Below are 18297 nucleotides of genomic sequence, written 5' to 3'. Positions count from 1 at the left end.
AAGTGCTATCATTTCTCGTTATATAATGCATTTTTGATCATGTAAGAAGCTCTCCCAGCTGGTCTAGTGGCTACCTCATATGCCTTTGATGAGCATGATCTCGGTTTCAATATATATATATTGTATCCCTAAAAATATTTTTATAGATTTATATACGGGTATATCCAAAGATAATGTCATAAGTCTTGCAATATTTTCACAACCCAAACACCAGGCACATATGTATACCGTGATCGAACGTAGTGCAAGATGAAACTGACCAAGAGGTATTGTGACAAGCGGACTATTTAACACGGAGGGTGTCACTCCGTCAGTATCTTAAGTGAAAGTTTAGTGGCAATTACGATGAGTGCTCAATAAGGTCTCATACGTGAATTGTTACTGTATGAGTTCCAACTTGGACATAATGCTGCGGCAGCAACCCAAAATATATATCTCATGCGAGAGGGAAAATTTTGGTCGATCGTTTGCTGTCGTAGGCATACAGAAATAAATTATCTATAATTAATTTCTTCTATTTATTATTTTTCTTCATATTCATTGGGAATGCAAAAGTTACAAAATGCGTCTTGAGGCTGCCACACCTCATTAAAGATGTCGGGCACCATAAATTGCCGAGGCTGGTACAACAAGATAGAGCGCAAACCTGGGCACAATTAACAGCAAACTTTAATAGTGGACAAGGCATGCGTGTGTCTGGGCACACAGTTCGCCATACAGGTCTCCCCATTGTCTCTCACGTGTACCAATGTTAACCGCATGGTATTATTGATAATGACTGGGATGGGCTATGACCATCGTCATTGGACCGTAGAGCAATGGCACAAGGTCGGGTCAGAATCAATCGACTTCCAAGGAAAGCTGCTTGAGATGTGCACAGTAAGATGACGACAGGATGATGGTAGGGCACAATGATGGCTCCTAGCTATCAGCAGTTCATTGTTGATCACGTAAACCCATACATGTCGGCCATATTTCCAGATGAACTTGCCATAGTGCCAATGGTGTGCTGCAGTGGTTTGAGAAGCACAGTACTGAATTTCAAAAGCTACAATCACCCCATACTCAGCCGATTTATACCAAGATTAACATTTTCGGCATGCTATTGAACGTCAGATCCGGTCTCGTCGAACACGGGTCTTACAGGGCTTGTGTCCAGATGTGGTGGCCATGCATCCAAAGCTTCGTTGCTTTCTGCTTTTCAACGAACCAAAAGTGGGCATACCATAATGTTCATAATGTCATCATGGTCTGGCTGGTTAGTGTATATGTAAAGCTAAGGCAAATTCGGAATAGTAACACAAACAATATCGTATATTATTGTAAACGTGTTCTTGAAGGGTAACACAAACTGCAAAACTTTAGACCTAGCTAATTTTCCCTTAAACAGTAATTGCAGAGTGAAAGTACGAATAATTTAATTTTCATTTAGTAAGGCTAATGTAAGACAAGAACATTTTGATGAACTCTGTGATTAAAAATAATGACCATAGTTCACGAATTCCACTAGTCAATAATTTTTTATTTGCCATGTATAGGAAAGAAAGTAATTTTAACAAAATCAACCCTCCTGAACGAAAATCACAATATGATATTAATAACACGCAACATTTTTGTGTGACAAAAGCGAATTGGATTCTGGCAAAAAGTACAGATTAATTAACATAATTTTAATTACGTCATTAATATGCTTAATGTACAAAATGTAATTAGGAAATCCGTTCATTTTGCAGATGAAATGCTGATAGTATGTAAAAAACTAATGTTACATTTACAAAATTAGTCTTTGACATGAATAAGACTCAATAAATACAAAATAAAAATTGTGTTCTACATTACCATTTTGATCAATATTTCAATTTTTATTTAGTACATTTTAAGCTATTTTTAAATTACATTTTTCATAGTTAAGTGGCTCGGGCGAACATAATGGAAACCGCCCCTTCCTCTGAATTTAAGTTATTAGGTGGAAGAGGTTGGGAACGAAGCACAGAAAAGCATGTAGGTAGTTTTATTTCTGAAATGTGCCTGCAGATAGCAGGCGAAATTTGTTTGGTATGTGTCATTTCATTGAATTGGCTGGGAATGTTGAATCTTCTTTCCTAGTTTACTCGAAAATTAGAAAATGTAACATATCATTGTTTGAACATGCCACTCAATTATAAGACGATTCACAATTAGGCCTAATGTTAATATCACATAAGGTTTATAGTGATATTAAAAATAACTATACAGATAATATATAAATTATTGTAACAATGGCAAATGTTTCTAATAATTGCAGTCTCTCTCCATCCTCTATATATTATTGATACAACTTTGCTTCCACCGTTTTCCGATAGGTGGCTACAACCGGGGTCGAAATAAACAGATCACAGACGTCAGGCAGTTAGCTTCGACCTCTGTCAACATAACCCCATTCAAGCATTAGTCGATCTGTGTGCGCATCTAAAGTTGTTCTCGATTAGAAATGTCAGTTTACGAGCCAAATTCTCGCAATTTGCGGGAAGTTCTACTTTTTTGTTTTAATATGAAGAAAACTGCGGCTGAGTCTCATCGAATGCTCTCAAGTACTTATGGTGAGGACGCTCGAGAGAACGGTGACTTTAAGGTCGAAAACCTGCATAGTGTTGGAAGACACAAAGTTTTCGAAGATGCAGAATTGGAGACATTACTGAGTGAAGACTCACGTCAAACTCAAGATTAAATTGGCACGATCATTGGGAGTGACACAGCAAGCCATTTCAAAACGGCTCAAGGCCATGGGTATGATTCAGAAGGAAGAAACTTGGGTCCCGTATGAGTTGAAACCAAGAGACGTTGAACGGCGTTTGGGTTTGTGAACAGTTGCTTCAGAGGCAAAAACGGAAGGGATTTCTGCATCCCATTGTGACCGGGGACGAAAAATGGATTTGTTACGATAACCCTAAACGCAAAAACTCATGGGGATATCCCGGCCATGCTTCCACGTCGACGGTCAAACCGAATATTCATGGCTCCAAGATCATGCTCTGCATTTGGTGGGACCAACTCGGCGTCGTATACTATGAGCTGTTAAAACCAAGTGAAACAATCACCGGTGATCGTTATCGAAAGCAATTAATGCATTTGAGCCGAGCATTAAAGGACAAACGGCCGCAATACAGCGAGAGGCACGACAAAGTGATTGTGCAGCATGTCAACGCTCGATCCCACGTTGCAAAAGTAGTCAAAACGTACTTGGAAACGTTAAGATGGGAAGTCCTACGCCATCCGCCGTACCCTCCAGACGTCGCTCCCTCTGATTATCACCTGTTTTGATCAATGGCGCATGACCTGGCTTCCAACACTTCCGATCTTATGAAGAAGTCAAAAAATGGATCGATTTGTGAATCGCTTCAAAGATGAAACATTTTTTCGACGCGGCATTCGTATGCTGGCCGAAAGATAGGACAAAGTAGTGGCCAGCGATGGAGAATATTTTGAATAATGCCTGGGTAAGCAATTTGTTTCATTAAAGCGTCATATTTTGGGGAAAACGGCGGAAGCAAAGTTGTACACCTTATATATTTACCTTCATCCAGCTGAAAATAAACAGTAGTCACCAATCATGTCAGAATTCCATTTATCTTTGATACTTCTGCTACAAGACCTACTTTTGCATGTAGAAGAAGTCAGAAGCAACAGTTTGTGTGAATTACTAAAGGAACATTGTGTTAATTTAGTACATGCGTTTCTTACAGAGGCCAGTCTTTCACAATCTATAAAGGTTCTGTCGCTTTTTGTGGATGTTTGTGTTCAATTTTCCCTCACACCGTGAGTTGAATGCAAATGGAGATAAGGAGAAGGTCAGTTGTTGGTGTGGGAATATCCAACATACTACCTAGTTTTGCCAGTTCAGTTACACCGTGAACTTGCGTAAGGACAGAGTGAACATGGGAACTCTACAGAGCGTCATAAGGGCATGAATGCTGTGCAAGTTCAAACTGGGGTCAAACATCGATGCAGCGGGGCAGAAGATATGCCAGGCTTTTCGTGAGGGTGTCGTGACTACGTGGACAGTTCAGTGGTGGAACTGCGGGAGACAAACACTTGTACAAAATGAAGATCTTCAGGTAGCAATTGCGGCGAACAGTGCCCAGACATGTGGTTAAATGGGACTACAATTCAGTGTGAGTGAAGAAACCATAAGACAGCAACTCCATCAACTTGGGAAGCACTACAAGTTGGGTCGATGAATCCCACATGATTTGACTCCGGGCCAGAAGGCAACGCGAGCAGACATCCGTGTTTCGTTGCTGTCTCGTGTGAGGAAGGAGCCATTTGTGAATAGGGTGTTGACATACGTGTATGATGGGAAATGGGTCTTGTACGAAGCTCCATGGCGCCATCATTATTGGTTAGCTTATCATGAACCGGTTCCAAAACAGCCAAGAAGTCTCTCCTGTGTGTTTGGTGGACTGCTCGCGGCATCGTGCATCGGGAACTTCTATAGCTGGTCAGAGAATCAATGCAACTGTGTACTGTCAGTAGTTGAGCCGTGTTCAAAAAAAAAATTCAAAACTCTAGAGCCAGCACGTCTGAATCGCAAAGGGGTCCTCCTGTTACAGGACAACGGTTAGCACCACGTGGCTAGGATGACCCGGGACACCACTCTACATCTTGGATGGGAAACACTATTGCATCCACCACACTCTCCGAACATTGCACAGTCGGATTATCACCTGTTCCATTTCTTGGAAAATCACCTTAGAGGACGCCAGTTCAAATCCCTAATAGAGGTGCAAAATGCACTTGAACCTTCTTCCCTTCACGGCCCATCAAATTCTACCTCGATGGAATCCATGTCCTTCCAGAACTTTGGCAGAAGGTCATCGATTTTGATGGGGACTATTTTTGATCTTTCAGGTACGTCTAAGGCCACATATCGATGTTCAAAAAATGGTGGGTGAAGAAGCGACAGAACTTTCATATTCACTTTTGTAGTATGACTCAATTGCCATACATCCCGGAAGCAAAGCCAAAAAAAAAAAAAAAAAAAAAAAACTTTATTTTCTAAATTATTCCTGTAAACCTGTAATATAGCAATAAACTTCCAATCTCCACAAATTTTCTAGAGAAACCTGTGATAATGATTCATATCTGCTAATACATACATAATATATGTTTCCGTCATGTATACGTAACATGCTTCAGGAATTGATGATTTTGTTTTCATTGTATATTAATAGTGGTTTCACACTTAGTTTAGAAGAGTCTATATAAATCTGTTTCTTCAGAGGAGTGTTGGAAACCTAGAGCCTAAACAAGCCTTCTATATTTATATAAGTACTGAGAGATATTTCATCACATAGTAACCAGGAAATTATTAATGTATGACCCTAAAAGAACGAAATTCTAAAGCTCGAGCGCAGTAAATTTCATTCCTTTCGTCTATCCTCAAGTATGTCAGCTTTATGTTTAGTGAGATTCAGATCTTCCATTACGTTGTCCAGTTTAGAAACGTTGATTAGCAAAATCTAAGTTTTTTCCGGTTGTGGAGTATAGTTTGTGTCAAAGGACGAGGATGTTTCGAGCAATAATTACTTTTTCTGCTGGAGAGAATTCTCGCTTTGAAAGTCTGCTAAGTACTGGAGTTCGGTTCATACGGTATATATTTATTATTGAATAGAATGTTAAGGTACCGTACTTAATATTAGATTTTGTTATTTTTTAAGTGTCCCGAACCCTATTTCTGGTAAATATATGTCTTCATTGCAGAGAAAACAATCCTCGGCATTTGGGTAGTTGAAATATCTTTCAGAAGGAAAACCTTAACTTTATAGCCAATTGCAGTTGACCAAGCTTATAGAACAACAAAGAGATAGCATTTGCTAATGATTGTAGAATGCCACTTAACATAGTTATGTAGTTTCAATACAACTGAAGTGGCTTTTTCTCTTAGTTGCCTGTGCAATCATAGGTTAGAAGATAGAGAGAAAACACTTACTACCCTATATAGTAACTTCCATGACTAATACTGGTACTTGGAAAGTTCAAGTTTCTGGAGCAAACCACGATTAGGGTTATTCAACATATCTCCTTTTTATCAATGCAGAGATTTAGCCGTTGCACGAAAACACCAAAACTGGTTTCGAAGTCATTCTCTGGAATATGGTTGAGTTGTGTGATGACAGATGTCTGAATATCCTATACAGTTAGAAAATACTGTGCCTTCAGTTTAGGAATAAGAACAGTCAGTTTGAGTTTGGGAATAGGAAGAAGTCTACAAGAGCCAAATCCGGAGAACAAAGTAGAACCTGCAAGGTCCTTATCTCACTAACAACTGTTATAATTCTTGCTGTGTGGACGAGCAATACCATGAAAGAGCTAGCTGCTGCCTTCTAGCAGGAGTGCTCACACGATGAACTCTTAACACGTCGCGAACACGATGCATATTATCCTCTGAATAATTGATTGACAGATGACTACTTGTGAGGTCATCAAAAATGTCCTCATGTCCATCACGAAATCGGATATACCATTCAGACACATGAGCATGAAATAGGGCACTTTTGCGGTGAAGAGTCCCGGTCATTTCGTATGTCTCTGCTGCTGATTTCGCCCTTTTCTCCCATGTGAGAATCTATGAAATAAGGTAGGAGGGGTGTTTTTGGTGACAAATATTTAGATGGGTGCAAATATTCTCTTTACCAAATTTTCACATGTTCTGCAAAAGAAGAATGTCATAACATTGACTTCAAAGGATAAACAATTTTCTGTCATTAGCAGTTACAGTGTGTCAGCATCAGCCCTGAAACTTAATTGTGAAACCTTGTATATGTGAAACAATTGTAGTTATATTCTTTAGAAACACGTAGCAGTAAAACAAATAATTTATGAGATCATTATCTACACAGTTTTGTCCAAGAATGTTGTGCTTGTAATAATGATCAGCGTTTCAGGTACATTCTGTATATCATCGTTCCTTCTCGAAGAACGAACGCACAGTGGTGAAATATTCATGAGATTCAATTCTAAAGGACATATTTTGTGATTCTATGTGTGCATGTAAAACACAGACAGAGGTAAAGAGAAAGAGGGGTCGCGTTGAAAGAGAAGTCTTAAGTGATACGCAAAGAAAAATACGGTCCGTTTAGAACCGTCATTATCAGATTTCTGCGTCCGCAAAAGTTTTCAAGCCATCATCCATACTAAGCTAGTCAAGGGGAACAAATGCACCATCACTTCCTCGGCTGAAATGTACCTCTCTCTTTTCGTTCCGCTTTCTCTGTTGGCCCGGAGGGGGTGTGTGTAAAATGGAAAGACGACGAAAGAGAATCGAAAAGGAAATTCCTTTCTTTTCTTTCTTCTTGCCGCCATTTACTCGTCCCTAAAAGTAGAAGAAGAAAAGAAGAAAGATAGGACGAGTTTTATATTATACTTCTTCGTCTTGTTTGATGTTCTTTCAGGGAAATCGAGAAAACTTTCAGGAGGAAGGAAAACCCTTCTGTCTGGCTCTTCAGACGCCTAATCTAATAATATGAAATAAGCACTTTTCTCATCAGTTCAATATTTTAAAAACAAAAGGGAATAGAAGTATCTTAAACACAGCTAAAATTCCAATTTGTTCTAGATAATAAAGACTTTTAACTCGCACTTACCAGTATATAATGTAACTCAAGTTCGCGTTCGAAAGTGCACTCTGAAAGAAAAAAAAATAAAGAGAAAGTAAACCAATTTATGAAATGCAGATACTTATCTATGAAGAAAGTTGATCGGGTTGTATCCGACTGCTTTGGCAACGCTGTTGTCATTTGTGTAGTTCACCAGAAACATTGAAACCGGATTCTTTCTGGGTGTGTTATCTCAACTTGCAGATGGAGTATTGTGTTGTTGGTAGTAAAGTATCTTAGAAAATGAACCATTAATGGGTAAAGTACTACATCCTGGCTCTTTTTCGTTTCGGATAAATGTTTAATCATTGAGTGAAAGCAGCTAAAGATATTGTAGCCAGGCAAACAAGAATGAATGTGGCCAGACAAGCTCCACGCAGGAACAACCCCAAAAAAAGGGGTCTGTTTGAGGCAGTGTTTCTTTCAAGCGTGTTTTCGAGGGGGGCACTGCTCCCCGGAGCTCTGAATGTGTTCCCCTGAGGAAACCGAAATAATACGTCTTTAATATAATAATAAACAGAATAGTATTGGCAATGCCCCTCCGAATACTAAGTGTACCCCCCTTGAACATTTTTTTCTAAAAGAAACACTGGTTTGAGGTTATCTGAGAAAGTGTTGCCAGAGATACTTCGAGGAATTTAATTGGCAATACAGGAGAATTCACTACTCTACATACTCCAGACGTAAAATCTAGTTCAGTTCACTGACAGCCACGTCATTTGACGCCGTCTTAGCCTCCGGTACGTACATAAGGGCCGACTTCACAACCTCTTCCCGCTCTACGTCACTGAACGTAAGACAAACTGTACAAAAGACACTTGACAGGATCATGGTTGTCGCATTAAGGGAAGACTATGTTTATCTCACCCGTAATGGTGACAATCAGGCAATTACACTTCGTGACATCTCTGCCAAGGAACATATTGAGTGTTACTGGAATTGCAGAAAAGTTTTCGGTGTGAAATTGTGATTGTGTCCGGACACGGTAACAAGGGGAAGTTGGAGGTCATATCTTGGACTAAAATATGAAGGTGAGTGGTGCCTACTAGAGGACATTCTTCGTTTATATGACACCAACAACCACATGTGGATCCAACAACCACAGTTCAGTTTATCATTAAATGAAGCAAGAAACAGGAATAAATGATTCCCTTTCATGAATTCCTCTCAAAAACCCCGAAATCAGCCTGATAGATAGACTTATGCTCATTTGAACTGTTAAAAAGTGGTCCACAATATCACTTTCTGTAGTTTGTGAAAAACCTGGAGGGAATGATGGAATGGATTTCTTATAACTGTGCGCACATAGTTTGTAGTATCGGAAATTGCGATGTCGGACAATTGTCCACAATAGGATACAAGCAGTGGTGGCGGTACGGCTTTAAATATTGCACGTATACTTTCAAGATCGGTCCAATATAACCCGATCAGCTTTCTGTATTGCATAAATCTATTAAGATTTTTTAAATAGAAAAAATGTTATTATTAACGTAGTTCACTTTAAATTGTACACAATTAGAAAGGAGAGAGAAAGAAGAGGGTCATCTGCATACTTACTCAATTCCGAGTCGTTGACTGAAGGGCTGCTATGTTTGAAATACGTTAAATACCAACTTATATTCTATAAGCTCTATATTTTGAGTTTTAAGTGTGAGATCTAAGTAAAGAAAGGTGCCAAAAGTTTCCTAAGCCTATACACCAAGCAAGTAACATCTACGTTTATGAGAAGAGAGCTTGTGAAAGATATATAGGTTTTACCTTTTGTCTTTTATTTGATTTTCATACTACTACTATCACTACTATTACTACTACTACTACTACTACTACTACTACTACTACTACTACTACTAATAATAATAATAATAATAATAATAATAATAATAATAATAATAATAATAAAATAACAGTATATTACAAGAGCAGTGTACATATATTATACACGAACTTCAGAAATTATCCAATCCATAAGAAATTCAATACGGGAAATGAAATATTTCAGTTTAACGTTCCAAGATTATGCCCTTTAGGCTAATAGAGACGATAATTAAAGCAAGTGAATAATGATTCAAGAACTTGTAGAATGAGAAAGTGGGAGGAAACAGGAGTACCCGCGAAAACCCACGATGTTGTCCACTACAGACTTCCTTGGTCAAGAATCGAACCAGAGAGCTCACACACCAGAAGTAAGAATTCTACCACTGAGCCACCGTGCCGCCCTGTGTTTTGTTCCAAACACTACTGAGAATATTTAATCCAATGGAGGCTATTTTTGAATGTATTAATATCCATTAATGAATTCAAGAGAAAAGTGATCTCAAGTTCGGAATATAAATGAATAGTGTCATTACCTTGAGGTCATTTCTCTCGTAATTTCATGGACGGATGTGTTTTAAAATACTTTCATTTTGATCCGGCATTCTTAAATTATATGAAAAGAGCGATTAGAATTTCATCCAAGCACATGGGAACTTTCTACTAGCGGCATGTGATCGTTAGTCTCTCCTTAAATGTAATTTTAATATTTAATAATCTTACTTTATTTAATTAATAATAAATTTATATAAACAATGCAAATTCATTTGGTAAAACTCGACTTGAGGAAGAAATCAGTGAAATCAAACTATTTAAAACTCAAGTTCATTTTAAAGAAAATAGAAAAATAATTTTCAACTTAAATCAATAGACTAAAACTCAAAGATGGCGCAGGTACTCAACATCGTTAAGTTTATTACTATTACTTTCTCCGTAGGCACAAATTACAAAAAGTTTTTCTTCTTTTTCTTAACTGTTAAAACGATATTTTAATAGAATTTGATTTGATTTGATTTCCAGTTTAGTGTGTCTTTCAGCAGCGATGCTATATGAGATGTGCATTTATACCTTAACGTGGAAACCGAACCACGTGAGCTCCCGGCGGGAATCGAACCTGGGTTTCCCACGCCAAAGGCGCGTATGCTAACTACTTAGCCACAAGGGAGCTCTAATTATACCTTGAAGTACGTGAAATTATAATCGGACAGAGACAGAACAATAATTAATGAATGTACTAAACTTGATATTGCATAGTATACCTACATCAAATAAACTTGTAAAGGAATCTAAAATAACGTAAGATTTTCCTTTTAAAACAAGGGTGTTTTTTCAGCATATGTCTAGTAATTCATCCTTTAAAAGTATAATAGTTTACCAGCAAGTTGTCGTTTCGCTAGAATCATCACAACTGTTCTTTGAACAATTTGTCTTACCCTTATGCTATCTTATGGTTTGATTGTAAATGTCTTTGTCAATTCTGTAAATGCAGATATGTAAGTGATAACATCTATTTAATTTCAATTTTCTGCTTTCTTTTTCTTTCCAGACGGAACAACTCACCGTATTATCCGTACTATTCGCCTTGATAGTTCTCGGAAACTCCGCCGTCCTCGTGGCGCTACTGCTCAACAAGAGTAGAAAATCAAGAATGAATTTTTTCATCATGCAGCTCGCTCTGGCAGGTGAGTACACATGGGCTAGAAAATTCTCACCAACTAATGGCTAACAAACTTGATTTTATAAATTTAGTTTTTTTTTATAGTAGCCTGAGTAACAAGATATTATTAATCGGAGTAATTAATCTATGGAACACTTCTTGTAACAGCTACACTATACCCATAGTGAGATTTAGCATTTGAGGGACTCAATTAGTTTTTGGTAACAATATACGACGCGTGTCAGAAAAAGTAAGACAGCGCATATACAGCATAGTGTACATTTCAGGGACGTAAGTTGACACGTAATATGACAGCTTCCTTGAATTTTCATTCGGCAGTACTGCGTTGATTCTTGTGCGAGTCGCGTGTGTTAGAAAGGAATATGGCGATACAGAATCCGACAAATACGAAATACAATCCATGATACTGTTCCTATAGGCTAAAGATGAACGTCCAATGGACATATGTTGTCAAATTTTGGCCGTCGAGGGAACATTATTAATCTACAGAGTGTGACATAACTATTTTCTTATTGTCATATATCTATTCGCACGCACTTGTTTATCAATTCCTATAAGAAGGTCGTCAGAGGTTACAATTGGCATCCTACTCCTTTCTCTGTCATGAATAATAGTCCTACTTCCACGGAAGGCACGGCACCACTTCGTCACATATTGACGATTCATAATGTTTCCGTAATTCGTCGCAATTTGACGACGAGATGTTCACCTTTTGCCTGCTAAAATCGTATCTCAGCGCGCATTGCGCATTTGGCGGAATTCTGTGTCGCTGCAGCCATTTTCAACTCGTAGTCAGATCAGATCGGAGTCCATTTTTTAGCTCGGTAAGGGGTGAAAGAACATCCAGTCATGAGTCGGGTGTGCCAGAAGACAGTGGTTTATTGCCGAATGAACACCACTGGAAAGAATAAGACTAAGAATCAAGCTTAGTGTATGTGGTACCAACTTAGGCATTACGTACTCACAACATAGTGTATATGCATTGTATTTTTACTTTTTTGACACACCTCAAATAATCCAGTACATTACTCAGTCAATTTTCTCTTCATCACTCTTTATAGATACTGATCAATACAATGGCACAGAATGAGAGAAAAACCCTTCACCAGTGAAGTTTTTATTTATATTCTCTCTAGATCTAGTAGTTTTATGACGTGCCCTGATTTTTTTTTTAAAAAAAGTTAGATTTGTATCATACAGCGCATTCTGTGTAATATTCATTTTAATTGAATATCATTTGTACAGACACTGTTTTCCAAGTGTATTTTTGGCAAGAACTATGAAAACTATTTATACCTTTTATCTTCATGAGCGATCCATTTTTTAGGAGGAATTTTTCAGGATCATTACGTGGAATCTTGTTAATTTTCTGATTGTTAGATTTCTAAAAGGTATCGTCTTTTACGTGATATGTGACACGAACACTATTCTACCTCCATTGAAACCTTGGAGGTATAAACCACTGAAAACATTTGTACCAATTAAATTCAGAAAAACACGATTCTCAACAAATTAGATTTGGATATGCAATCATCAATATTGACTGTTATCATATATAGTTTATATATAGCCTTCCTACATGGAGATATACAAGATTTATTGATCGACGAAATTGTAATAGGTAATTTACTGTAATTGTAAACGAAAAACGCATGTCTATTTCTCTGTCAGTTGTATTCCATATGAATGCATATGTAAATAAAGCTTGCTGCCTAAACAGGTCAATTCATTAACTCTGCCTCTTGAAGTTTGCGATGTTATTTCCTTGTTGCCGACAACTAGATTCACTGTTCAAATATCTGGTCTCTCTCTCTCTCTCTCTCTCTCTCTCTCTCTCGTGGAAGCAGTTCCTGTTTTCCACTTTTTGTGCTTACTGAGTCTCTCCTTAAGAGAAAGGAACGTGTCATATTTTGTTGCCAGTCATATTCTAATTGTCTGGTTTGATTGAAGCGTGATACGACGTTAAAGTTTAGCGGTTGCGATAACTCAGTGGTAAGCGCTTGAGAATTTACCTCTGATGGTTGGGTGTAGAGTCCCTGATTCGATCTCAGCTCCCGCCAAGTGGGCTTTGTGGACAAACAACAGGGTTCTTTCGTTTTCTTCCATTTTCTTCATTCATCCGTTTCGTTTCATCGCTATCACCGTTTCAGAACATAATCGTGAACGTTAGTCATAACAATGGGTTTTAAAACTGCCACGATTATCATCATAAATATATTTGTATTGCATTGTCTGTTTTCATGAGGAGTCACTTAGCTTGGGTTTAATTACAATTTATGATTGAATGAACACATTAGAGTGCATATATATATATATATATATATATATATATATATATATATATATATATATATATATATATATATTCAAAAGTATACAAAAAGATCCTTGCGTACACTGACAAAAATCCGTTATCCGGACTGCAGTATATTGTAAACAAATATACGGTATCCGTATGATTACTACTGAAATCTGTGAGGAGCATACATGATCCATATCCTATATAAATACTGTCCTCTTCCCGTTTAGATGTTACATCTGCAAAATGTTTGTCATCTGCCGCTTTAGGATGTCTGACATCTAACAGTCTTCCGTATATTACATCTGTATACGTATGTTACCTACGCCAGCTATATATATTATGGGCCTATACATTGACTTGTATATTTGTATGAGAGATCCTGACCACCTACTGTATATACAGTTCTTTCTTTCATACCTAAAGTACTTTTATTCCGAACATTTATATGAAAAGTACGTACAAAGCGTGAGTTTTCAGTTATATGTTTACTGCAGGATGTTATATAGGTTGTGCGTTAAGTTCAAACACTACAGAATTTACGCATGTAACCTACGTTTTTACTTATGCCACATACGTTTCTCTTTCTCAGTGTAAAACAAAAAGGAAGGCAATATTGTTAACACTGCATAAAAACAGTACAAAATCATGAAAAATTCTAATGTTTATCTAGAAGTCTGTAGTAGAGACCTGCACGGGCCGAAATTTTCGGCCCGAGCCCAATCCAGCCCGAATGTACGTAAGCCCGGCCCAGCCCGGGCCCGAAAAGATTTGGAGATTTTCGGCCCGAGCCCGGCCCGGCCCGATAAGTTTTTTTTTTTTTAATTCTTGGCCTAAGCCGGGCCGGGGCCCGGGTCCGATAAATTTCCGAAGTTTCATTTTGTAACATTTTTCACGGGCACACTTCTTCAACGTTTGCCTTTATTCTAATTATCGTTTAACGAATGTCAATAATTATTAAAGAATTGCAATTAATCGGCCCCAGCCTGGCCCGACCTGAAGAGAAGTCAGTGTCGGCCCGCCCAAGCCCGGCCCGGACCAAACAAATAATAGAGTCGGCCCGCCCAAGCCCGTCCCGCGGGCCGGGCCGGGCTTCGGGCCTCGGGCCAGGCCCTGCCCGTGCAGGTCTCTAGTCTGTAGATCCCTATTTAATTTTTACAAGAACATTTTTTTTACAAAAAACAATCAATTAAAATTTCAGGATTAAAAATACTGTTACTAATAATCGGTGGCAGCCACTTCCAACTTTTTTTTTTTCACGGATTTCCGATTGGAGAACTCTGGTGCGTGGAAGCCAGTAACTCAATATTACAAGATTTTGTAGCACATCCGATATACGGTAGTTACAATAAAAACTACAGTAAACCACATTCCATACAAGTAATTCATACGTGAAATTTTACAAGTACTGTATGTGTGTCATTGCTAGGGTCATGTGTGTTACTGTTAGAAGTATGTTTGCGTGAACATTAGAAGAACACAACAACAGATATAATTTGATTTTAACAGTGTATATTTTTTTTACATATACCACAGTATCTAAATAAGTAAAGATCCGCTCTTGGTAATTGAAGGGTATACTTTTTAGCTTCATAAAAGTTATCTTTCTTGTTTTCTTTTCCTTTTATTTCATTTTATTTTACAGTATGTTTTTTAAATTACCCATGAGTATTTACCTTCAAGAATTTTGTATTGCCGGGCTGTGGTCATACCGTGGAAGTTGCTATCTTATGTGAGCTTATGCCAAGAAATTAGGTAACTGCAAGAATGGGAAGAGGTGAGCTTGTCTTAACGCCCGGGCACCATGGCTATAAAGCATGAATGAAGGCTTTGACTTCCTAGCAAGGCCGCCTCGTCCAGTAGATTAACTGGTAGACGCTCAAGACTTCGGTCTAACCGCGCAATGGGCGTATTCCACTACCTTGGAGAATAGGGGCTACATAGCAATCGCTAGTCAAGGCAGAGAGGTATACCATGACGATGCACTACGTGAACGAGAGCATTACTGTCCACATCTGAGGAACTACGGACCGGATGCATCTAACGGAGCCAGTCCAAAATTTAGGCCGAACGGTATATCTAGCCAGCGTGCGAAGCGTGGAAGTAGACCCCTGGATCCTAATGTTCTGCTGAATATGATCTATTGATCGATATACAGCGTGTCCGTATCATACTTTAAAGTTATATTACGTGGCTTTGAATAATCGAATTTAAATGAAATTCCTCACATTTGAAACAAAAACTCGAATATTTTACTATACCTCATAGGCATCGAATGTGGGCAGTACGAGTGGCGCTGCAGGCATCAAAACGAAATTTCTATTCACGCCACACACGCTCCAACATATCTGATGAAGTGGACTGGATGGCACTAATGCACTAATTGCAATTTATAAGGGTGAAACTTCAGTCGCGTACGCAGGATCTTAGATACAGTCGATTTAGGGATGGTCAACTGCTGACTAGTCCTACGGACAGACGTTTTAGGGCTACGTACAAATGACTCCCGCACTTGTTCCATAATTCGCGCATGACAAATAGTCTCCCCGGGGGCGCGGTGGCTCAGTGATAGAGCGTTCACCTCCGGTGCTTGGGTTTCCTGGTTCGATACCAGTTCGCGCCGTGTGGACTTTGTAGTGGACAAACACCGTGCTCGTGGCTTTTCTCGTGGTTCTCCCGTTTTCTCACACTTTCTTCATTCCACCATTTCATTCATATCTCATCATCACCGTCTCCTTTAGCCTAACCGGCATACCGTGGGACGTAAAACTTAGATTTCATTTAATTTTTTCATTTCATTTCAAATAGTCTCCCTGAACGACCTTTCATTTGATGACATATGCAGCCACGATCCACAAAATCACTTCACCACTTCAAACTTGACGTGTGTGTAGGAATCTGATGTTGAAACCATTACCTAAAAGCACACTGAACCTGCACCAGACTCTGTGTGCTGTAATATTCCAAAACACACCAACTTCGTTCTTGTAGAGTCGCCAGAACTCCTAAAACTTATTCTTTAATAACAACACAACACAAGAAAAGGAAATAAATTAACGTTAGCACACATAACAGTACAGAAAGATGAAAGCTTCCCAAGTGACCTCCAGCAGAGACAGCAAGTGCCTGCTAAATATCCAACAATGAACCTACAACGGTGCGTTGTATATTTATATCTTTAGTACTTGTAAATCCTTACTTTAGGGTAACTTTAGGGCGTAAGATGTTTTAATATATGTACTAGACTGACTATGCCATTCGAAGAAGAAAAAGAAAAAGATATATGTAAAACATTATTATGTAAGATCGATATAAAAAGATGTTCATATGTCTATATATGTTTTAAATAATAGGATTATGGATAGCAGGTTGTTAGGGGCAACCAGATATATAAGATAAATAAAATTGAAGGGATTGAATAGAAGTTGTCGTCATTTTTAATGGCTCAAGTTAATAATTAAAAGGAACCAGTGATTGTGTAATTTTTTTATCGTTGTATATGGTGCCGGAAACCCGAGAGTGGAAAAGTAGTTAGTATCGTTTTGAAGTTGAGTAGAAGCGATCAGTAGTGAGCCCAATATTAATCACACTACTTTACGAAGTGGCCGGGTTATATGTAAAAACATTATGAGTACTAATGCTAGTGAAACGGTTGAAAATCAAGTAAGGAATTCAGAACATGTTGGAATTCTTAAAAGAACTGTCCCGACAAATCAAGGAACAGGCTCAGGACCAAACTCGATATAGCGAAGAACTGTCCCGACAAATCAAGGAACAGGCTCAGGACTAAGCACGACGTAACGATGAACAGTTTGCAAAGGTGATCCAGCAATTGGAAAAGTTGGAGCAAAAGCTACACCAATTGCAGCAATGCGATAATGAAAAGCTAGAGCAGGTTCAGCAGTGCAATGATGGCAAGCGGGACCAAATGCAGGAACTTTGGATGGGATTAGCTGAAAGTTCATACAAGCGTACTGCCGTACTGATTGGATCAGATTATCCTAACTTTTCTCTTCGTTCTAATGTTTTTAATTGTCCTACTGATGTTGTGTATAATGAAGATTTTGGTATGTATCAATGTGCGAGAAGTTATGATCATTTTCGTGTCATGAACGTTATTGATCGTTTGTATTCACGATATATTCATCATGATATTAATGCTGGAAATGAGGTAATGGTAATAGAACAGTTTGGTGATATGTACACGACATTGGTGCATGTAACAGAAAGAAAGTTGATTCCAATATTTGTGAGATTCAGGAAGAAAGCGTGCGTTCTCACTAATGCTTGTAGTGATTGTTCAACTGAATTGGAGGTGTTGAATTGTGTATGCAACGAAAAGACCAGAATGATGTTAGTTAACACTCCACTGATGCTTTCACATAATGTGATGCAGTGCGTTAGTTTCCATCATCCAAGTGGGATGTTACAAAGTTTTGAAAACTCAGCAATGGTGCAATACCGTGCTAGCTTAAATCAAACTAACCTTCGGAAACAAATTCGAAGCGTACATTGAGATTAAAGTGTGATCCCAATGTACAAGATGATGTCAAATTCATGTGTACCGGAGATGTAACAGAATCTAATCATAGAAGAAACAAAACCCGAGGTAGGACAAAGTACCGTGAACATTGTGGAAAGAATAGGTACCGATATGTTAGGAGACATGACATCTTGCTACCATTAAAACTAACGAGAACTGAACCTAATTTTGCCGGTAAGGAAACCAAACCTAATCCTAGTAGTGACAGTAACAATGATAGTGATTGTGTATCCGAACCTAATTTTATCGGTAACATGACGCAATCTAATTACAATAGAAATAATACGATTTGTCAGAAACGCTATTCAGATAGCAGGAATTACGTCAAAAT

The 18297-nt window shown here is 38.3% G+C and overlaps 1 protein-coding gene across 1 annotated transcript in view; it reads left to right on the top strand.

The window, feature by feature from the left end:
- Nucleotides 1-10986: 10986 nt before the first annotated feature.
- The window catches only part of LOC145687248 (cardioacceleratory peptide receptor-like), a gene marked incomplete at its 5' end in the record, with an annotated part of 232214 nt that continues 224903 nt past the window's right edge, over nt 10987-18297 (top strand). The window contains one exon of the mRNA XM_081760725.1: nt 10987-11128. Coding sequence (XP_081616851.1) covers nt 10987-11128 — 142 coding nt within the window. The remainder of the gene's footprint in view (nt 11129-18297) is intronic.

This window comes from Thermobia domestica, chromosome 1, assembly GCF_964235325.1.
Source record: "Thermobia domestica chromosome 1, izTheDome1.hap1.1, whole genome shotgun sequence".
Lineage (NCBI taxonomy): Eukaryota > Metazoa > Arthropoda > Insecta > Zygentoma > Lepismatidae > Thermobia > Thermobia domestica.
This window is presented reverse-complemented; position numbering and strand designations above follow the sequence as displayed.